This window comes from Lepisma saccharinum, chromosome 9 (assembly GCF_977018435.1).
Source record: "Lepisma saccharinum chromosome 9, izLepSacc3.1, whole genome shotgun sequence".
Lineage (NCBI taxonomy): Eukaryota > Metazoa > Arthropoda > Insecta > Zygentoma > Lepismatidae > Lepisma > Lepisma saccharinum.
Window position 1 is genome coordinate 2,269,144 of NC_139237.1, and position 24,688 is coordinate 2,293,831.

Genomic DNA, 24,688 nt, shown 5'->3' on the forward strand with positions numbered 1-24,688 from the left:
TTCCGGCGTCTGAAAACAGATGGCGTTGATGAGGCTTTTAAGGCGTGCGGTGAAGGTTAAGTGCGTGTTCCTGGAAAATGTGGTTTGTTGAGTGTTGGTTCGAGGAAATGTTGTGAGAATTAATGGATGTGGTTTGTGTAATGGGTCTGGAATGGTAATTGCTTTTGCAGTTTTGAGTCAAGTGTTTTAAGGTCTGTTTTTCAAGGAATTTTGTCTGGGAGATTATTTCAGGGTCTGGTGAATGTTCGAGCAGATGGTGTTGAAGTGTTGAGTGTTCGAGTTCTAGGAATTGTGTGGGATGAGAGTAGGGTTTCGGGGAATGAGTAATGTTTGATGTCTGGTGTTAATTGGTTCGGTGTTGCGAGAAAGATTATCGTTAAGTGGTTCCAGGAATTGATGAGCGATATGTGTGCGTGTGGACGGTTGAGAGTGATATGCATGGACCGGATGAGTGATGTGCGGAATGGTTGAATGCTGTGGCATGTGGGATAGCACGTGATGGAGAAAGAGCATAAGGAGAAAAAGTGCCGGAGAAGACGGATGTAGATAAATTTTACAGAGTAAAAAAAGTACGATTCTCGGAAGAGTTGAGTGTGTACAGTGTACCAGGACAGGAAGAAGATAGGAGAGGCACGTGGGCGTTGATGCTCTGCGCGAGAGATTACGTATCGAATATGACTGTGTTGATCGTCGGGAGGAAGGTATATAAAATGGAACGAACCAGATATGCGTCATAAGAGGTACAACTGTCCGCCGGATAACTGTCCACAGCTCAGCCAGCACAATCGCCTGTCAGGTTGCAGATACTATAGTGAGAAAAGTGATCAGTTTCAACGGATCAATCCTACCTGGTATATATATATAATATATAGTGGGTTATCTTGAGGTGAGTAGAAGTGTAAAATGGGTATAGGGAGCTGGATATTGCAATTTGTCGGCGGTGTAATGGGGATGAAACCTGCTGCTCCAGATTTGTTGCCAGCGACGACGACATCACGAAGTAGCCGTCTACTGCCGTCTCCTCCACGGACACCACGGTCGTCGGTACAGCCTGAAATGTTTAAGGATGACAGCCCGTACGTGAGCGTTCCTAAGTATTTTACGGAACAGCAATTTCGTAGATCGTGGGAAGCAAAGAATGCTGCACAACACAAATATGAGAAGTTGAGACGCTGTGGTAGGGGTGAAACGTTGAGGAAAAGAAAACATGATGCTGATAAAAATATGCAGTATAATCCTTTGTACGGTTACATAGAACGTTCTCCGAGAAAGGCGATGTGTTTTGCATACCCTGTAACAGTCTCCGATTCGAAAAGACTGCATGGTGTTAAATCGAAAATATTTGAGAGTAATAGTCCCAAAGTGTTGGTTTTTGATAGTCCGGTAAGGTACAGGGAATCTCTTTTAATAACATTTTACAATAGAGATCTAGTGAATGAGAATTTTATGGAACTTGAAAGTAATGGTTTTCCGATCAGCATGCAGTACATCAAGAGTCGTAGAACAGGATTATGCGAGACACATTACCTTTTCGAGAGAGCACCTGTATACGGTCATTTGCCGTACCATGTGTGGAGCAATCGTGTAGCCGGTGAGATAGCATCTCACGGATATAATGCAGGACCTTTTACTGTAGTATCGGGAATTTCCTCAAAAGATTGCATCTGTATGGAGACAGAATCTGAACTAAATTCGGAACATGTAGATATATCCGATCTGCATGTTCCTCCACGTTGTCTGGTAACAAAATATATCATGATGACGGATGAGAGTTTAAATTGTGGGCGTGCCGCTGTCGAATTGACACGGTACGAAAATTTGGAACATTTACTGAATGAGGAGATTCCCCTGCTGTACCGAGTGGGGTGTCACAAAAAATACATGATAGTGGATTATAGTGATGTTGCAACCCTGATGCAGATATTTAGAAAACAATATCGGGAGTCTATGTTATCACTGGGTGAAATATTTCAGTGGTTTAACAGTAGTGTACCCCTACAGGAGTCGGTAAGCGATACATTAGGAGTAAAAGGTACTGCATTAGATTTAGAAGAGTTAGCCGACTATTGTTACAACCCGTTACGGCGTAACGATCTAAGATCAAAATATGCTTTTATTTCCAGTGTCCATAAAGTTGAAGAGCAGTTTTCAAGAGGTACAGGCCCACATCGTGAGTTCCCCGAAATAATAGAGGAGACTGACACGTCGGAAGCAGAAAACGATACAGCTTGAAAGGTGAGAAAATAAAAATCATTACCTGTGGCAGCAGAGGTTTATTTTGAAGATGTACATACAGCCTATGGTGGGGGGTTAGCTGTTCCCGGTCCTCTGGTGGTGGTAATGGAGGCGTACGATGTCCGTCCTCCTCCTCCCGCTGCACCAAATCAATGAGGGGTGGATCTTCCACCTCTTCCGGAGCAGGAGAAGGAGGACGAACGTAGCCTCTGAGGACCGCAGGAGGTATCAGTTGAAGCAGGTTATCGGCTCTACGAGCATTGCGTCGACCCATTCTGAAAAACAATATATAATAATTAAAGAAATATATTCGGTTCCATGTAGATATTGGCTGTAAAAGAAAAAGTGGTATGTGACATATATAATCAGAAAATGGTGAACATGCATGTGAAACCAGGCCGCAACTGAGGACATTTTGAAACGTGAGGTCTGGGAGAAACAGGACCGTGACTGAGGGTCTTTTATTTCAATTTTGTTCAAAAACGTTTTAAACTTGTTTAAAACATTTTAAACTTTTACGATTTTTCGATTTTAAATTTTCGATTTTATTTTTCAGATTTAAATTTCCGTCTGTCCATAATTGAGCTACAAGGATAGTCGATAGGTTGTCGGACCATGTCAAAATATACAATGTTATAAGAAATAAATTAAAATAATTACCTTTGACGATAATAACGGAAAGTGTCGGCCATTCTTTCCCGATTGAGTCGACGCCGAAGTGCTGTTACTGCCAACGTCTGCTCGTAGACCCGTTCGATGTCAGCCTGCTCCTCCAGGCACCTCCTAACATCCCTGGTGAGCTCTGCGAAGTGCTCTTGTTCTTCTACACCTATTTGATATTGATCAAAAGCATTCCGCAGAGCCTCCCCCTGCTGCATGTTACGTTCCTGAAAATATGTGTGAATTAATATATAACAGTGATTACAGTTTGTGTAAAAAAAAAATATATATTGATTGATTGATTGATTAGTTGTTTGAAGTCCACTTTATGCACGGTAAGGCTAATTGGGACTGGACCTACAGTTTAAAGTAGGATCCGAACCACTTGTGCCTCCACAGGGTATCGAACCCGGGACCCTTGATTACAAGGCGACGACGCTACCACTGCGCCATCGGGGAGGCCGAAATATATATACATAACTAATATATTTTCTGTCTATTTCAGATGACTACACTTCCACTAGGGTTCAGTCTGCTGTATGGAGACGTAAAAGAGGAGACGGGGACTACAACAGTAGAGAGAAGAAATTTGTGGAGCAAAGTTCACGCACGACAAGTAGAAAAGCATGTAGCCAGCTACGTCAATTTCTGCGAAGAAAACGGGTTGTCCGAAGATTTATTGCACCGACTAGAAGAAACGTGTAAAGATTTTGAAGTGAAGGTGGACACATTGGTGAAAATATTCAGCTTCATTATTGAAAAAAAAAGAAACGCGGCAGTGTTTGGTGATTTTGTAGAAAACATACAGAGAGTCCAATATGTACCCTCGCATTTATCGTTAAGAATCTGTTTCGAGTTAATGGAACTATTTAAAAGTGTAAGGAATGAAAGAGCAGAAAATAAAAAAACAGGGGGAACGGGGAAAGAGCTAGAGGAACGGATGGTGGAGATGTTGAAAAAGAGAAAACTGAACGAATAAACATTACTAATCTTACTAATACACTAACACGTTTCGTTCAGTTGTGGGATAATTAAACAATCTATCTGATTTTAAATTTATGCACAGAACCATAGGTTTCCATCGGGAATCGAACCCAAGATTGTACATATAATGTCTACATTGAGAGGTGTTGCATTTAATGGGTATAATGAAATATGTATAATAGTTTTTTGTAATAAAAATATATGGTGTATACAGAAAATATGTTATTTTAATATGAATATGAAATAGGTACTTACCAAATTTCTATCCGCCATCGCACGTTCTTCTTGATCCAGCACGAAGTAACAGAATGAGTGGAGGAAAATCTGTTTCAGAAGTTCTGCAGACTTCCTTACATGCTTAAGTCATTAGCAAGCGTGTTACGCGGAAATCTGTAGAAGAGATTAAACTGCGGTGGCTGGAGTTCTTTATCACATCATGACAGATTTACAAGGAGGAAATTGCTGGACTGAGGCCTGCAGTTCTGAGATGAGTTTCACAGTAGTTCCTTGTTGCATCTGGTCGACTCTGATAACGTTATGTACATAGTACTTCCTTGTTCCTTCCAGATAGATAATAAACGTATGGAGATATAATTGCGAAACCAACTTCCTTGTTGGGTCCTCACAGAACGTCTGAAAAAGAACATCGTGAGATAGATGATGTTGAAAATGTAGCGTTATTGTAATTGTGTTTGTTTCTTAAATAAACAGAATCAGAGTCGACCTACACATATAGAAAATTCGTTTTTACAGGGTTTGAGTGGACTCGTTGCAAAATACAAAATTAAAGCAATCAGTTTGTTTTTAGAACACACAGGGGGGAGTCGAACCCCCTTGAAAATGCAAAGTTATTTCTATTATTTCTTCCCGGGGCCAAACCGAGTCGGAATCGCCCTTTGAAAATGCACAGATATGGCAAATCAATTTTATGTTAAATCACACAGGGCCGGACAATAGGGTCCCCATGTTGACGGCAATGTAGGGTTTCTGTATTTCAGATCGTAGACACCTTCCATATACTTTTGACATACAGATTCCGAATCTACAATTGCCTTCACTCTAGTCCAGTTAGGGGCCTGCTGAACGGCCCTTCGAAATTTTCAGGGCATGTTTTTCGAGTTTGAGTTTTTCAATTTACCTACAACAGATAGGTGCCAGTAAACATCGCCGACGGTTACTAGGTAATATTATACAATTAATTGTCATCTTAGCTCGTCATGACAATGGGGGCCGCCATCTTGGTTTTTGTTATTTTGACCGTAGACCCCCTACCATATACTCTATGGAAAGGTGTTGACGTACAGATTCCGAATCTACAATTGCCTTCACTTTAGTTCAATTAGGGGCGGCTGGACGGCCCTTCGAAATTGTCCGGACATGTTTTTCGAGTTTTTCAATTTACCTACAACAGATAGGTGCCGGTAAACATCACCGACGGTTACTACTTAATATTATACAATTAATTGTCATCTCAGCTCGTCATGACAATGGGGGCCGCCATCTTGGCCGCCATCTTGGTTTTTGTTATTTTTACCGTAGACCTCCGTCCATATACTCTATTTAAAGGTGTTGACGTACAGATTCCGAATCTACAATTGCTATCACTCTAGTCCAATTAGGGACGGCTGGACGGCCCTTCGAAACTTTCCGGACAAGTTTTTCGAGTTTTTCAATTTACCTACAGCAGATAGGTGCCAGTAAACATCACCGACGGTTACTAGGTAATATTATACAATTAATTGTCATCTCAGCTCGTCATGACAATGGGGGCCGCCATCTTGGCCGCCATCTTGTTTTTTGTTATTTTGACCGTAGACCTCCGTCCATATACTCTATTTAAAGGTGTTAACGTACAGATTCCGAATCTACATTTGTTTTCACTCTAGTCCAATTAGGGACGACTGGACGACCCTTCAAAACTTTCCGGACGTGTTTTTCGAGTTTTACAATTTACCTACAACAGATAGGTGTCGGTAAACATCACCGACGGTTACTACGTAATATTATACAATTATTTGTCATCTCAGCTCGTCATGACAATGGGGGCCGCCATCTTGGCCGCCATCTTGGTTTTTGTTATTTTGACCGTAGACCTCCGTCCATATACTCTATTTAAAGGTGTTGACGTACAGATTCCGAATCTACAATTGCCTTCACTCTAGTCCAATTAGGCTCGGTTGGAAAAGAGTGTTAAGTAGTTCCGAGAATTTTAGATGATTTCATAGCAGTCAGGAAAACATCTGGTGAGGATAGTTAGCTATTTCCGAGAATTTTACACGGGTTTGATATCAGCCAGGAAAACATCTGGTGAAGACAGTTAGCTTTTCCGAGAATTTTACATGAGCATTCATATCAGCCAGAAAGGGCTAAGACGGTTAGCAGAGGACTGTTACAGATTTCCGGAGAGTTTGCAGATCAGACAGCAAAACCGTTAGGAACGGAAATAACTGGTTTGGTATGCTTACGTATATAAAGTACGGTGTTCTCTCCATATGGCAGTCTTCGTGACACAGACATCGTACGATCATGGACGTACAGTTATCCGCTGACGATCTGTTATTGCTATATCGTGGTGGATATTACACAACACCTAGACAGTTACGGGAAGTGTTGGTGCAAATTGCGCAAAAAATCATCGCAGGAGAAAGAATCTCCTTGCTCGAGGAGTATGACCGCTTACTACGGACAGTGACAACATCCGTACCCGATCTTTATGGAGCAGGTATTTCCGAAGAATCACCAGGCCCTTCATCAACACCCGATCCTGTATCCCCAGGTACCGAGGAAAACCAGACAACCGCATTGGACCCTGTTACATCACCAGGACCTTCAAGGAACGTCGCACCTGGATCAGGCTTGGAACCTGTGCCAGGACCGTCATGGAGACCGGATCCTTTACAGCCAGCAGAACCGTCATCCCAGAGTGTTTCAGTATCAGATAGAAGAGGTAAGAAAAGAAAACGTGATACAGTGCCTCGTGAACAAATAGGGAACATAATATTACATAACATTCAAGAACGTGAATATCCCAAATTCCGTTCCAAAGGACGTCGTGTAGAATTCAGTTTCTCGCACCCTCCAGAAAGTGTCGATCCTCACACATGGATCCGTGAAGGTGTTGAAAATCTTATCACCTATGTTAAGAAAGACACCAAGGATGAAGACAAGATAGGTTTAACTCTCTCTAACATATCTGACCCAACCGTGAAAGATATTTATGTCGGGTGGCACAGAAGCGACCAGTTACACAGTGATATGGTGTGGAACATCATGTATAAAATATTGCAGAGTGCGAAAACATTTACGGTTACAGATCGGTTAATTTTGCGAGCCGACCATGTCAATATACCTGTCGGAGGTGGTGGAGGTAAACGAACATATTGTTTACCTAATTACATGTTAAGCACACAAAAAAGGAGTATCGTCGGTGTGCCGAATAGGAAAAAACCACTCTGTTTAGCTGAAGCTTTGGTAATAGGAAAAGCCTATGCTGATAATGATCCGTCCTATTCAGAGTATCGAAGAAATAGAAATCTTCTTAAACCTGTTTTCGAACTTATGCGGAAAGCAGATGTAGATCTGACAGACAATGCGTGTGCCGGAAGTGGGATTCCTGAACTGAGAAAATTTCAGCAAGTTCTCACAGATCATAAAATTATTGTATACAACAATCTTCGTGATGTTAAAGATGTTCTGTTTGAAGGGCAGGTTGAACATGTTTTAAAATTTATATACCTTCTGTATGATAATGCCAGACAACATTATGATGTGATAGTGAACCGTGTTGGAGCATTTGCAGCAAGCCAAGAATGTCATGGGTGTAACCAGCTCATATTTGGTAAACCTCATAGTCACATGTGTAAGCAATTATGTTGTATGTGTCGTGCAACTCCACCGTGTGTACCTGAACCGGGTGTCCGTAGAACATGTCAGACATGTCACCGAAATTTCAGAAATGAACAGTGTTTCACAAATCATGTTTCTACACCATTCCGAAACGGTACTGTCTGCAGTGAAATCCAACAGTGTCCCCGATGTTTCAGAATTATTCTCACAAACAATAGATATGAAAAAGTGCATAGATGCAACATGAAATATTGTACTGTGTGTAATTGTGTGAAACCTGTAAATCATTTCTGCTACATGCCTATACCGAAACCTAAACAGTACTCAAAATTTCTATTTGTGTTTTACGATTTCGAATGCTACACTGATATTCCTTATTCTGACAAAGAAAAAACTTTTCTTCATGTTCCGAATCTTATCGTGGTGCAGACAGCCTGTCACGCATGTCACAAAAGAGAGGATTTAACAGCTTCGTGTTCTGTTTGTGGAACAAGACAGTTTATATTCTGGGATGACCCTGTAGATACATTTCTGTCGTATCTCGAATTACAACATAAGTTTACCAATATAACCATCTGTGCACACAATGCACGAGGTTACGATTGTACATTTCTATTACGGAGAATGCTGGAAAGAGAAATGAAACCTCGTGTTATCTTAGATGGTACCAAAATTGTCAGCATGACATACCAAAATCTCCATTTTGTGGACAGTCTCAACTATGTTCAGTCAAATCTTGCAGGATTTTCAAAACTGTTTGGTTTACCTGTGCAGAAAGGATATTATCCGCATTTGTGGAACACTTACAAGAATAGAAATTACATAGGACCGCCACCTCCTCCTTCTGCATATGGATATGAATATATGAAAACAGTTGAAGATCAACACCGTTTCATGTCCTGGTACAACAATGAATGTGAAAATAATATACCTTTTAACAACAAAAACGAACTTCTCCAATATTGCATCAAGGATGTGACCCTGTTGAGACAAGGATGTCTAAAGTTGAGACAGAATTTTCTAGACATATGCAAAATAGACATTTTCAGGGACTGCATCACAATAGCATCTGTCTGTTCACTAATTTACAGGCAGAAATTTATGCCGGCTAACACTATAGGAATAATACCTAAAGGAGGTTACCATCATGCAGATCAGATGTCCAAGTTCGCATTGAAATGGTTAACCTACGTGGAAGAACAAAATGATGTAATACTTCTTCACGGCGGACGTACTCGTGAAAAATATGTCATAGGAGGGCGTTACAGAGTGGACGGTTATCACGAGGAGACGCAGACGGTGTACGAGGCGCTGGGGTGCTACTGGCATGGTTGTCAACGCTGCATATCAATTAACAGGGATATGTATCCGAAAGGTGACGAAGAAGATGAAACCGATCAGGATAGTAACAGTGATAAACATAGTGACTTGTTGAACACTGCGGCCTTCAGATACGAGACAACGTGTCGTAAACTTGCGGCTCTACGTTCTGAAGGATACCATGTTGTCACAATGTGGGAATGCGATTTCAAAAAAATATTGCGAGCAGATCCTGAACTCGATAGACATCTATCGACACATCCTATCGTTTGCTGCATTCCTTTAAATCCACGAGACGCCTTATATGGAGGAAGAGTTGAAACAGTCAGGACGTATTACAAAATCAAGGAAAATGAAAAATTACAGTACTATGATTTTACAAGTTTGTACCCTTATGTGAACAAATACTGTGCCTATCCTGTCGGACATCCTGCCATATTTCTGGGGACTTCTATTCCTTCGGTAAATGAGGTTTTGAACATGGAGGGGCTCATAAAATGTACTGTTCTGCCACCAAAAGCCCTTTTACATCCTGTTCTACCTACAAAAATGCATGGAAAACTGATGTTTGTCTTGTGTAACGAATGTGCTATCAGATTAAAATGTGAAGGTACATGCTGTCATTCCGATGAACAACGCGCACTTTCGGGGACCTGGGTCATCGCCGAGGTGCGTAAAGCTTACAGTTTAGGCTACAGAGTACTGTCAGTGTCGGAAGTGTGGAAGTATGAAACATCGATGTACGACCCTGTCACAAAAACTGGAGGACTTTTTGCTGGTTATGTCAACACCTTCTTGAAAATAAAACAGGAAGCGAGCGGCTGGCCTTCATGGTGTCAGAACGACGAGGATAAGAAGAAGTACATACAGAAATATTTCGATAAGGAGGGTATTCTATTGGAAGAAAACAGTATCGAAGTCAATCCTGGTAAACGTACTCTAGCTAAACTTTGCCTTAATTCTTTATGGGGCAAGTTCTGTCAACGGGACAACCTTTCCCAGACGACCATCATCAAGGAATCGAAAGATTTTCTCGATAAAATGACTGATCCAAATATAATGATTGGAGGAGTCGTATTCATCAATCAGGACACCGTTTTAGTGAACTGGAAATATGTTGAAGAGGCTGTCAGTCTGAACAGGAAAGTAAATGTTCCTATCGGAGCCTTCACAAAATGCCATGCTCGTCTGAAACTGTACGAACTTCTCGAAAAATTGGGTGACAGGATATGTTATTGTGATACAGATTCTGTAATTTACGTAGATAGTCTTGAAATGGAATACCATCCCCAGACAGGTGACGCACTAGGAGAACTCACCGATGAATTGGCAGATTTCGGACCCGGTGCAGTTTGTGAACAGTTTGTTTCAACGGGACCGAAAAGTTACAGCTTGAAAATAACAAAACCGTTCTCCGAACCGCAGTATATCTGTAAAGTGAAAGGAATCACATTGAATACCTCCACATCGGAATTGGTCAATTTTGATACCATGTGCGACATGATAAACAGTGAGCAACCTGAAGTTATGGTCGAAAATATTTTCAGGATCAGAAGAACAAAACAGTTCCAAGTAATCAGTACATATGAAAAAAAGCTGTTTCAGCCGGTACTGTTGAAACGACGTTTCGACGATGAACATTTATCGTATCCCTTCGGATACTGTGCAGACTAAAATATGTCTGTAGCGGTCCAGAGTTTGAGCCCTTCTTCGGACAGCCAGTGTATAAAATGTGTTTACAATGTACCAGATCTTCATTTTTCTTCAAATCTCCAGTATAAAACATGTTTCCTAAACTTGCCCATCCTTTCACCATGATGGTCTGCGGAGCATCAGGAAGTGGAAAAACTACTTTTGTGACAAATGTGGTTGACTCCATCGTTCATCTTGTCGAAGGACCCGTCAAGAAAATCGTATGGTGTTACGATCAGGAAAACAGTATTCCGCAAAATCTTCGAGATGTGCAATATCATAAAGGGATCGTCGATTGGCAGTCGTGGAACGGAAAAACCCCTACTCTCATAATCCTGGATGATCTTATGATGGTTGCTCAAGGAGAAAAAGTCGCCGACCTTTTCACAAAAGGCAGTCATCACAAAAACATTTCGGTGGTGTTCATAACACAGAATCTTTTTCATCAAGGGAAAAATTGCAGAGACATTTCGCTGAACGTGAAGCATTTCGTTATTTTTAAAAATCCTCGAGATATGAACCAATTCACTGTGTTTGCACGACAACTTCATCCTCACCGCATGAAAGAACTCGAAAAAGTATATATAGATGCTACCACTCAACCTTTCAGTTATTTGTATATTGATCTTTCACAGTCAACACCGGATCCTTTACGTTATCAGACAGACATTTTTAACCAGAATTACTCAACTGCATATCTTCCTCAGGAATGTTTAAAACATCGAGATGAGGAGAACGAGGAAGACACGTACCAAATCACGTTCTAACAGGAATAGACATTCGTCTTCTTTCAAGAAACATTCACCTTTCTTGCACGTGTTGAAAAATTCGCCGACCAAAATCCGTAAATCATTATTGAAAAGTGCTCCGAAAAAGACAATTCGTTTCATCAGCGAATGCTGCCTGAACGTTTTAAAAGGAAACGTGAAAATTAAACCGTCAACAAAACGTCGTCTGACACCTTACAAGTCGGTCTTACGCAATCTCGTGAAACCGAAAGTGAACATCGAAAAACGAAGAAAACTACTTGTGCAAAAAGGTGGATTTCTACCCTTACTTCTAGGTTCTTTGTTATCGGGTCTTCTCGGTACTCTCATTCCTCATTGAGAAATGACATCTTCCTACAAAAAGATGATCGTCCTTTCACCGGAACAGCTAGCACGTATTCGTGGGTCCGACTCGTCTGTAACTCAGAAATTATCCGTTCTGGATAAAAAAATGAATGATATTCTGAAAATGAAAAATATATCAGACGACCAGAAATGGCGTCTTTACAGAAAGGAACTGGACGAGTATTTATGGCTGAGTCGAAAATCCAAAGAACCATTACAAATTCCTATTGTTCAAGATAACGACGGTTCTTCTACTATTTCGCCAGGATCGACGTATTTTCCTCCGAACCTAGCAGAGACGTTACCCCGTAATACACGTCATCAGTTACAAAATATCATCGACGAGTACCAATCTACGGCTCAACATTTGATAGACGAACGTCAGGAAAAAACACTTCCTGATCCGAAGACGTTGAACTTCTCAGCATCGTCAACGGAAAGCCCTGGACCGTCTCATCGACAGAAACAGAAAAAGAAGAAGAAAGCGACTGTCCGTGTTTCCAGAAAAACTACACCGTTTCTGAGAACACCTGACGCATACAAGCTGGTTCCTCTGAGAAAAAGCCGTAGACAGAGAGATCAGTCATGGGAGTCCCTAAGTTAAAACACGATAAAATCCTCACCAAAATATATTACGATCCCCGACACCGTGCTTCATTCTCATCTGTAGATCGTTTATGGAACGCGGTGCGGGATAAAAATATATCCCGCAACACGGTGAAAAAATGGTTGATGCACCAGGAAACGTACACACTCCACAAACCTGCAAGGAAAAGGTTCCCCCGAAATCATTACAATGTGTGGAACATAGACATGCTTTGGGAAGCTGATCTCAACGACATGACATCGATACAAAAACATAACGATGGATACAGATATCTTCTGACAGTGATCGATGTTTTCTCAAAATATGCCTTTGCATTACCACTAAGAAATAAAACAAGCAATTCGGTAACCGAAGCTTTCAAAATTATTTTCGGACAAAGCAGACGAAAACCTGTCACACTACAGACCGACCAAGGAACGGAGTTCACAAATTCTACATTCCAGAAGTTTTTAAAAAATGAGAATGTAAATTTCTCGATCGCTTCAAATTATCCTGTGAAAGCAAGTGTAGTGGAACGTTTCAACAGAACATTGAAAGAACGAATGTGGAAATATTTCACATCGAAACAAACAAGACGTTACGTAGACATTTTACCGCAACTTCTCGAAGGTTACAATACAACTATCCACAGTTCCATAGGGATGGCACCTCGAGATGTGAACGAGTCTAACGTTTACATCGTGTGGAGACGTCTCAACAAACCTGACAGACATATTTCACAACCGTCTTCAGATCTGAATGTTGGTGATTTCGTACGAATCTCTGTCGTCAAAGGACATTTTGAGAAGGGATACGAACAATCGTGGTCACGAGAACTTTTCAAAATCCACTCCCTTGTTCAGCGATCACCTGTACCTGTATACATATTAGACGATTTAAACGAAGAACCTGTAAAAGGCACATTTTACAAACATGAACTGCAAAAAGTTTATTCGGATCCTGACGAAGAGTATAAAATTGATAAGATTTTGAACAGTCGGGGAAAAGGTAAAAATTTGGAATACCTGGTTCGCTGGCTCGGATATCCACCTAGTTTTGATTCGTGGATCAAGGCATCTTCCGTAAAACAGTTATCAGAAAACTAATTTCCAAAACATATTTATATCAAAATATATCGTCACCACGATCCAGTGAGTTCTTTGTGTTCGGCGAGAATGGACGATAATTTCTATGTTTACCTACCGTCATCTGCATCGGAGAAGTATTTTCCGAACAACACGCTGACCCATTTCAACGTAAAACTTGCAAAACGGATCGATCTGTCTCCAGAATTGTGGGAAGTCGGATTAGCAGAACTGCATTATTCAACTCTATACGACAATGTTTTGGAAACAGATTACGGAACGGTAACCTTTCCTGTTCGGACGTATGCAAGTGCTGAGGATCTGATCTCTACCATCGAAGAATCCCTCCCCAACGACCTGGAAATACGGAGAAACGTTCTTAAGCAATTCTGGCATTTTCTGTTGGAAGCGCAATGGGACGCGTCGGGATCTTCTGTTTCTACGGATAATACACTCTATATTAACGAGCAGCCATTTTATTTTCCTGCAGCAACATATACAATAGAGGAGTTCATTCAGTTCCTGAAAACAAACCCGGCTAATGCCGTTGTTCCTACTCATCTCAGATTTTTCTTTAAAGAGGCTGTGAACAAACATCTGTCCGTGATAGGGGTTCCCGATCCTGAATCGGAAGGTGTTCCAACAAATACTGTTACACCCATAGACGAAACTGATGACTACGCCAAATTTCGATATGACGTATTGAAATCTATTTATTCTACGCACGCAGTGTCCAATAACGTCGTGGATAACAACCCCTACATATTCATTTATTCCGATCTCGTGAAACAGCAGTTGGTCGGAGGAGAAATGCTACGTCTTTTACGTCTTACCCGAAAACAGTATTCGGAAACAGAATCATCTCGCACAGTACCCGTAGCCCCTCATACATTTAATCCGATTCATTACGTTTCTCTGGATAAAGGTTCTTTCGAAACAATAGAAATTGCGATGTATGATAGACAAGGATATTTTCTGCCTTTGAGAAACGGCTCCGTACCTACAATAGCTGTTTTACATTTTCGTAGGAAAGCAAAGTCCTTTTAAAAAACAGTAAGGAATCATTTTGCTCAGTCTATGTCGAAAAGCTGATGAATCACCATGAATTCGCAGACCGAATATTACAGTAATCAGATCCGTGGGGGAATTGGACCCATCTATCGTTCAACTAGAATTCAAAAAGGGAGAGGATTGGGGTCTCTCTTTGCAGGACTTTTTAGAATGGTGAAACCTCTACTCTGGAGTGGTGCAAAAGCGATCGGAAAAGAAGCTTTGAAAACAGGCGCTAACATTATCACAGACATTGCAACAAGTCAGCAAACTCCGAGAACTATCGTTCGTCAACGTGTACGTGAAGCGGGTCAAAATCTTCAAAGTAAAGCACAACGCAAAATCGACTCTCTGGTAGGTTCCGGTATAAGAACAAAACCTGCAACAAAAATTGCTCAGTCGATGTTAAAACGTTCAGCCACCCGTATTAGAACATCTACGATCCGTAAAAAAAGCGCATCCAAAAAGCGGAGAAAAACATCCACAAAATCTAGGACGACACGCAAAAGGAAAATTAAACAGAAGGCGGCAGGAAAAGATATTTTTGGCTAATGATGGAGAATAACACTTGCATGATCTCGCAGTTCGATCTTTTCAGTAAAAAACCTATTCAGCAAAATGTCGAAAAAACTTACACAGTCGCCTACAAGCCTATCGCTTCCATAGATAATCAGAACATACTTCAGTTTGCCGTTCCGCCGGCAGGAACAGATTTTCTAGATCTTTCATCTGCCTATCTTCGTCTGTTGACGCAGATGGTCAATCAAGATGGGTCTCCCATGAGTGCTTCCGAACCTTCCAACGCCCTCACAAAAAACTGCGGGGTCGTAAATTATCCTCTCCATTCACTTTTTTCACAAGTTACAGTGGCTCTCAACGGTATCGCTGTAACAGTTGCCGATAACAATTACGCATATAAATCAATCTTCGAAGCAGAAATCAATTACGGCAGCGATGCTGCGAACACGCATCTCACAAATGCCTTGTGGTACTTAGACACACCTGGACATCAAGATCAAATCACCGCCGACAACAAAGGTTTTACCGCCAGAAAAGACTTTTTCCAGCACGTTCCGACAACAGGAAATCCTACGGAAGTGTCTGCCGTAGTCGAACTTATGGGAAAACTGCACATAGATTTTTTCCACCAACCTAAATACCTGGTCAACGGCGTTGAAGTACGTATCGATCTAGCCAGGTCACGTGATGCTTTTTACATCTGGGGAGATCAGACTTCACCAACCACCAGAATAAAAATTTTAAAGGCTGTTCTCGAAATAAATCACATCATTCCTACTCCTACCACCAGTTTGGCCATAGACAGAGCACTCTCTTACGCTCCAGCCCATTATCCGTTCACCAGAAGCGTCATCAAAGCTTATTCTTACGTTGCCGGAACGCAGCAGATTTCGATCGATAATGCTTTTCAAGGTCCTTTTCCGCATGTTGTTCTTTTTGCTATGGTATCCACCGCCAGCTTTCTCGGAGACAGTAAGAAAAATCCGTTCGACTTTAGAAGTTTCAATCTATCTTCTTTCCATCTTGTGAAAAATGGAGAACTCGTACCTTACGAACCCTTGCGGGTCACCACAGGAGGGAACGGCGGATTGATAACACGTGCCTATCAAACTCTATTTTCCGGTACAGGCATTCACCACGCCAATTACGGACACCAGATCACAAGGAAAATGTTCGAGAACGGATCCTTTTTCCTGATTTTCAACATAACGCCTGACTCTTCAGGAAACGACACGCACACCAGTCTCCAGGAACAAGGTATCATCGGTGCCGAGATGCAATTTTCTCCCCAGCTGTCGGAAAATATAACATGCCTTCTGTATGCTGAATTCGAATGTGCAGTAGATATAACAAAAGACAGAGGTGTTATCCTCCATCAGTGAGACCGACTTGTCTATAAATATGTGTGCTCGTGTTTCTGGCTCGCAGTGTTATCGAGACAGTTCTGATGTAGACATTATACTGCCTGTGATGGAAAAACCTACCAAAGTGATAACCCGTACTATTAAGCATAGTAGTGTTTCTTCGAAAGTGACAACTTCAAAACCTGTGAACATACAATCGTTTCCCGAACTACTTGACAGCAGCCCTGGGTGCATAGAAATGACCAAAGACAGGAATATTATTATAAACGTATGAAAACATATGTAACGTGAGATGGGAAAACTCATCGAACTGATAACCTGTGATGATATTTATAATAGTGATTCTTTGGAAGTACTGTCTGCCAAACCTGTTGACACGCAACCGCCCCCCCAAATATTAGAAGAATATCATCTTGAGAGTATAGAAATAACAGAACGCTGTACTCTCATTTTCCGTTTTCGAAAACATAGGCAGCATGAACACGTCGCAGATCAGGGAGATTCTATCTCGAAACTGTTCCACCAAGAACATTTTCTACGGTGTTTACTCGAGAGATCTTTTACCTCGGACGTTTCCTACCCCTGCCTTGATAATCGCAAACACCGACACTTCCAACTTCCAGGGTACACACTGGGTGGCCTTCTATTTTGGCAAAAACAATATGGCTGAATATTTCGATTCATACGGATTTCATCCTTTCTATCCCGAATTCGTAACTTTCCTGAACCGTCATTCCTCGGTCTGGACTTACAACAACATTCCCTTACAGGGGGTGTTGGCCACGACGTGCGGACATTACTGTTGCGTGTATGCTTATTACAAAGCACGCCATGTTACGACCAAGGATTTCATTCAAGCATTTCCGCCCGGTGTCAGTAAAGATGGATATATCCTACACCGTTTTCGTCAGATCTTCAAATGTTTACCCCATTGCAAGTGCCCGAGAGGGGATCAATCGTGTTGCTCTATCCACGCGATCCGGTGTCGTGTTATGCAAAAAGCTATATAAATGTGTGCTGCTGCATCTTTCTCTCAGTGCCGTCGAGACAGCTCCAGTGAAAACATCATGGAGCCTGCTAGGGATTCGACAATGGAAAAACACGACAAACTAGTGAAACGTATGACCCATCAGGATGGTGCTTCTAAACGTAAAACTCGCAAACGTGTGCAACCCCTCAAAATCGAAACTGTCCCTATCAAGAACGAACCGATGGACGAGGGAATAGATGTGACTTCAGACTGTGATTTCATGAAACGGCGTAGGGAGATCGGCTTTTCTCCAGATACAATCGAATGTCCTGGACTACACAACGTAGAGACATGTTTAGATCTCTATCTTGCTAACACATATTTTCTGAACAAGGAAAAAAACAAGTTCGTAGCAATAGGATTCGAAAAGCGATCCCCTTTCAATTTGGTGTGGGAGTTTTCGCAACAGGGGAGATCACCCGTACGCATCGATTCTAAGCAGATTAGAGAACTGTGGGCTTTGAAATCTGACTTACTGAATTACGTCGAAACAGGTCGTCGGTTCAATTACTTGGTTACGGGAAATATCACCGTGAGTGGTGTAAATTTTTTCGGGAAACGTTGTATCTCGATGTATCAGCATCATTCATCCGATGCTTTTATTTTCACAGCCTCTGAACTACACTTATTTTTGTGTAACCTTTTTTGGCCTCTGCAGAAATTAAAGAACGAACGTTATCATAAATTGCAACCCGAAATGGAGGCTTTTGTATATTGTATCAAGAACAATATGGTTTCAGAAAAAAAAGAAGTGCCCAATTTAGTGAACTATTTTTATATTCTTTGGTACAATGAACTGATGATTGAAATATATCTTGAGAACAATCATGGACAGACATTGACATTGTAAATAAGTTCTGTTACTTTCATGTATCTGATGTTGTAAATGAACCATTGTTCTTTCTGTGTATTGTTATTTTATGTATTGTAATATAACCCTTCAGGTATTGTAAACCTTTCATATTCAATTGTAAATACAACATTTGTGTTATTCTATGTATTGTAAACCTATATCCATATTGTAAATAAAACATTTGTATATTTTAAAAAACGCTTTTATTTCTTGTACTTATTACAATAGAAACTGTACATCTTCCAGACATTTTCAACTGCACAGGTTTTTTTTACATTTTTACATTTGCTATGTTCTTTGCATCTTCCTGAAGTGTTGTTTTTCACACTATTCAATTTTGGACATTCAAGTTCTTCGATGTTACGTACAGATATTTTACCCATACCTTTTTCTCCAAGTAATTTTTCAAACCATTTCACTTTCTCCGTACCTTTGACGTACACTGTTTGATTCACAAGCACAACACATAACAAATCTCCTAATTTCTCATACGGTAGCCATCCATCTCCCCAGTTGAGGCCGTGTTTGTTGGTACGGAGCCAGTAATTCACTCGGCGATACTTTTCACTCAAAAAGCGTAAACCATATGGAGATTTCACTACACAGTCAAATGCATTGTCAAAAGGAAATTTTAAAATTCCGACTTCTTTCCACACAAATTCTCCTCCTGCTCCTCGAAGACCTTGAACGTCCAAAAAACAGACATCCATTTTGGGCATCAGGTGAAAACTGTCAACGTATCTTCAATGCTACCCCGGCATACGGCGCACTTGTCCAATTGGGAAGCACAGGATCCGCAGGAAACAAAATGTCGACACGGGAGAATTACAACACTGCTAGGATTCTGAAAACATATTTTGCACACAGAATCCACACTAGGTTTATCGGACGGTTTCTCAGGAGTCTCTATACTGTCGCAATACTTGCAGCTCTTGGAGTTACGATGTAACGCCGCAACACTCTGTATAAAAGGACACTGGGGTACCAACATGTAATGTCCTAGAATCGGGCAATCTTTGGATGTCCAATCGCAAAGTCCGTACGAACAATGAAAACATAATACTCTGTCGCTAAAGCCTGAATAGTAAAATCCTGCAGTCACTAATTCTTCCGGAGTCTGACGTAATCCTATAGGCCACTTTCTGTATGTTCTGTATCTCGAATTCACTGATACGTAATTGATAACATACGGCTCGGCGTGAGTCCAGCAGACGTGGTGAGTAAACACTCTCATACGTCATAAAAGGTAAAGTAATCGGATACTGTAGGTGACGGCGCCCCAGGTATCGGTGATAAAGGAACAACCTGAAGATCGTCGGGGAACAGACGTCTGCGGACGCCGAAACCTTCTGCAGGAACCACAGGGAAACAGGGATGTCCTTCTAATTTACGTAACAAAGGACGATCACAGCCAGAACACCACAAGGAATTTCTGTCTGCCAGCAATGAAAGCCACTCTTTCACTCTCTGCTTCAAAGCTTCACCGATCTTGTCCTCTTCCTTCCTGCGACGTAGTTCGCACATACACCCGTGACCTGGAAATCCTGTTCTCTCGTCCGCTCTTCTTTTCCTCTCTTCTATCTCCTTCAACGTCTCGCAGTGATGGTGGACTCCTTTTCCTAATCCGTTGAACAGGTAACATCCACACCAGGGAGATTCAGGTATCGCTACATACATAAACGGGAAATAACTCAGCACCCGATGCAGGGCCGTTGGATCGTTGTCCAGGTCGCCGCAAGATCGAACAAGTTCCCAGAACTCCTCGTAGCTAACCTCGTAGAAATTCACGCCATTATCAGACAGTCTTGTACCGCACACATCCATCCTCACATGATACTATTATCCTGTATCCCTTCTATTTATACCTTCTTTTTTCTACGTCACGATTTCCGTTAAACATACTTCAAACAGTCGCCCTGGAAGGTTAAACCTAAAACATGCTAGGACATGATTTTCAGACCACACCCAATTCCAGGAATTTCAAACTCATCAACGGCCCCCGGAGAAAAACACCACCTTCCCCAGAATGACTCATGAACGCCATCTCTCTTCAAACAACAAAAACACGTACCCAAATTCCCAGAATTTCAGAATCATCAACGCCATCTGTCTTCAGACAACAAAAACATGTACCCAAATTCTCAGAATTTCAGGAATGCAAAAGCAATTACCATTCCAAACCCATTACCCAAACCACATCCATTAATTCTCACAACATTTCCTCGAAACAACACTCGACAAACCCCATTTTCCAAGAAAAAGCACTTAACATTCACCGCACCACTTAAAAGCCTCATCAACGCCATCTGTTTTCAGACACCGGAAATTCCGAGAATCTCCCCAACCCAAATTCTCAGAATTTCAGAATCATTAACGCCATCTGTTTTCAGACGCCGCGGGAAAAACCCGAATACTTTTCCAACCAATCAAAACGCTCCTCGCAAAATTAAGCCACGCCCATTTTATGACGTCATCGCGAACAACAATAACACTTGCTTGCCCACACAACTACATCATCAATTGATCTTTGATCGATCTTTTCCAATCAATTGATTTATCGACTTCAACGCCGGTGCATTACTACTATACCTTACAAAGGATAATGTAAAGAATAAATGCAGTAGAAAATCGAGTGAAGCGAATGCTTCTAGTGGTGTCCGATCCGGTACTGCTGCCAAAAGGGGAGTCACGCTACTATTGAACTCCCACTATTCGAATTTGAATTGAATTTGAATTTTATTTTCTTCCGTTGACCCTTGGAAAACGTCAAGATACATAATGAAATAATAATTAGTTTAGTATATCATAACAAAAAAGATGAAACATTATGTAGTACATTACATCACTACACCAAAGTAAAAATTAAAAAAATACACTTCATTTCACTACAATAAAAATAAAACCACATTATCATTGTTGCATGAATGAAATAAGAATACAATTAAAATACATATTGTTTAGTACATTGGCCTTGTATTGTCATGTTCCATGAATTCTCTGCTATTGTAGAGAGCTCTCTCTGTCAAATATTTTTTTTATTGTTTGTATTTGTTTATTTTTTGGAGATATCAGTTTTATGTCATGAGGCAGCTGGTTGTAGAATATTTTCCCTGCAATTCAACGCGGTAGCTCCGTTGCAGAATACGTTCAGACCTGGATTAGCTCTATACTCCTTAAAATGCATGATTTCCCCCTTGCGATGGTAAAATCCATTACTATAGCAAACCACGTGACAACTTTGTTTTCACTCGATCATGCTTAGTAGCCTGCTGTTGATGGCAAGACTAACATTGCACGTTCTCTGTTAGCAATCCAACGCTCTACAAATCTGCTAGGCTCGCTAACGTTTCTGGTGTAACGTACAAGCATAATTCACGAAAAGTATGTTGATTTTGCATATGCTTTGTGATGTAACAATAAAGAACAGAATGTTAAGTTCTTGTTTTCCTATTTTCTAGGTAATCGCCAAAAGTTCTTACGTCTCGTAATGGTGTTCAGTCGAAACATTATCAACCAGCTTCTGGTGACATATTTCCCGAGTTCCCTGCTTGTCGTCATTTCTTGGTTCAGCTTTCTTGTGTCGCCGGAAATCGTTCCTGGAAGAATGGTTCTCCTTGTTACTAACATGCTGTCTCTTGTAACAATGTTTTTCACTGTGAGGTAAGTTATTCCAATTAAATTTTTATTAATATAAGAAAATATTTTGTTTCCGGTAGAATAACACTCACATCGCTTATTATGCCTTGAACCTGTTCTACCCGAGTACTCTCGATGATTTCTACACTAATTCGAAACTCTGTTGCAAACGGATAATTAGGTTACCGTACCCGATAAACTAACATTTTCAGCAATTAGGGTAATGTAAACCACTCGACATGGGTCACAAATACGAATCGGAAAACGAAAAAAATACGTGTTTAATAAGTGAAAGAAAGCTATTCAATGATATCACACTTGATTCCCCACTCCCGCCCCATGGTTTTTTTTGGGGGGGTGGATTTTTTGAAATTTTCGGTTTTTTTGTTTTTTTCCCTTTCCCTAAAATTTGAAATCGCCATATCTCTGTTCCTAACTGAGCTAGGAGGATGGTTGATAGCTCGTTGGACTCGGAATGAAGTCCTATTTCCGATTCTACAATACAAAATGGGGGTTTCCATATAAAATGTCACAGTTGCACCCCGCCCCACCCCCCAAAGGGCGGGTGTGGGGAATCAATCAAGTGTGATATCATTGAATAGCTTTCTTTCACTTATTAAACACGTACTTTTTCGTTTTCCAATTCGATGTGTATTTCTCACAATATGTGACCGTTCCGGGACTTTTGGACCACCCGGTATATAGGAACTATAGGGACAAACTTCAGGAGGTGATTCCTGACAGGAAAAAAAACAAAAAAGTTCATATCAACATATGTCCGGAAACGCATATTTGCCAGGTAGATGTCACTGAAGAACGACATCTTCCTCTCTTATCAACACTGACAATGTGCTTTTTTGTGTTGTAGATTGTGTGATTAGAGCTACGTCGAAGCACCATGGTCCGTCATTCATACAGGAACAAGCGGAGATGGTTTTCGTATATGTCGAGAGGCCGCACGGATTTATCGAGCCAAGTACCTGGACAGACAGCACCACTGAGGCCTTTGATACAGGCGAACATGGAGGGCAGCCGCGGCATGTGTGTACACCACATCTGGAGGAACATGTGCTACACGATATTGAGAACAGCCCCAGTACAAGCTCCAGGCAAGTGGCCCGCCAGTATGGTGTAAGCCAAGCGACGGTGTTGTGTATCCTGCATGAAAACCGCTACTATCCCTATCACGTGTGCAGGGATTATCACCAGTGGAATTTCCTCCAAGGGAACTGTTTTCTCACTGATTTTTGCAATGGGCTACCACCATATTGGGGTTTCTGTCATCAGTCGTCTTCACCGATGAAGCGACCATTGGTAGAGATGGCATCGTCAACCTACACAATCGTCGTCTGTGGGCTACAGTCAATCCTCGAGGAATGGTTGAATCCTCTCATCAGCAACGGTTCAGCATCAATGTTTGTGCAGGGATTATTGGCGACCATCTACTTGGACCATTTGTTCTTCCACAACGCCTTAACGGACAGACATATCTGAAATTCCTGCAGAACACTCTGCCTCATTAGCCTCAGAATGTGCCTTTGGCAATACGACAGGTAATGTGGCTGATACATGATGTAGTGCCAGCCCACTTTTGCATTATTCTTCGTCAACACATCAACAACATCTTCCCCAGAAGATGGATCAGACAAGGAGGCTCTATGGCATGGCCCGCTCGATCGCCTGACTTATCCCCCCCTTGATTTTTCCTTGTGGGGGCATCTGAAAAGTGTTGTGTACGCTGAACCAGTTCCTGATGTGCAGAACCGTGATGAGCGTGTCCGTCTAGCCTGTGACAGTATTCGGGTACAGGCTGGAACATTCGAATAAGTGAGGCAATCCATGATGTGACGTGTGGACGCTTGCATTGCAACCCATGGAGGCCACTTTGAAGACCTGTTGTAACATGTATAAAAGTCATGCCATGTAATTTGTAAAGGTACTAATTGCTTTATTGTAGGTTCACCGTCCATTTCCGGACATATGTTGATATGAACTTTTTTGTTCCTTTACCTGTCAGGAATCACCTCCTGAAGTTTGTCCCTTTAGTTTCTGTTCACCCTGTGTGCACATAGATATGCTACAGTCGTTCAAAAATGCCCGTTTTGCCGCCTATATGCTGTCAACCCAGCACAATATTTGATCGAATGTGTGACGCCATTTCCTGCGGTGAAACAGCGCACCGCATAGTTGCAAGGAACACATACATTTCGTGAAAATGGACACACTACCAACCGCATTATATGCTGTAAAACGAAGCGAGGAACTCGTCAAGTATACCAACGGGAAGTGAACCATTCATCCCTTCGTCGCAATTACTCAAAAGTGGCAGAAAAGCGACGTAAAATAAACTACATATATCAATAAAGCAAACATAAAAATGAAGCAAGTGACGACTACTATTCATATTCAGTGGGACTTTTCACAGAATCCTACTAAAAGTTGATTGTTATTTGATGTAGTAACTAAAGTATGCGTCCCGCACCGTGGTCGTGCGGTCTAAGGAGTCACATGCTTGCGCATCGGCTACGGGACGCGCGCAGGTTCGAGTTTCCGGTGGGAAGCGTGACAACTTTTCCCCTGAGATCTCGGCCTGTGTAAGGGACCGGTGGCTGGCCACCCACCATCATGAGGAAATTGGGACGTTACGAACGACTAGCATAATCCCGTCATGAAAACCCACAACGACTGGAGGTTCGTCGTGCTTCCCTTTTCCTTT

General features: G+C 41.5%; 1 protein-coding gene across 1 annotated transcript in view; it reads left to right on the plus strand.

The window, feature by feature from the left end:
• LOC145992305 (glutamate-gated chloride channel subunit beta-like) overlaps positions 1-24,688 on the plus strand; it is a 169,076-nt gene that overhangs the window by 21,762 nt on the left and 122,626 nt on the right. Inside the window, exon 5 of the mRNA XM_083128689.1 lies at positions 21,795-21,996. Coding sequence (XP_082984815.1) covers positions 21,795-21,996 — 202 coding nt within the window. The remainder of the gene's footprint in view (positions 1-21,794; positions 21,997-24,688) is intronic.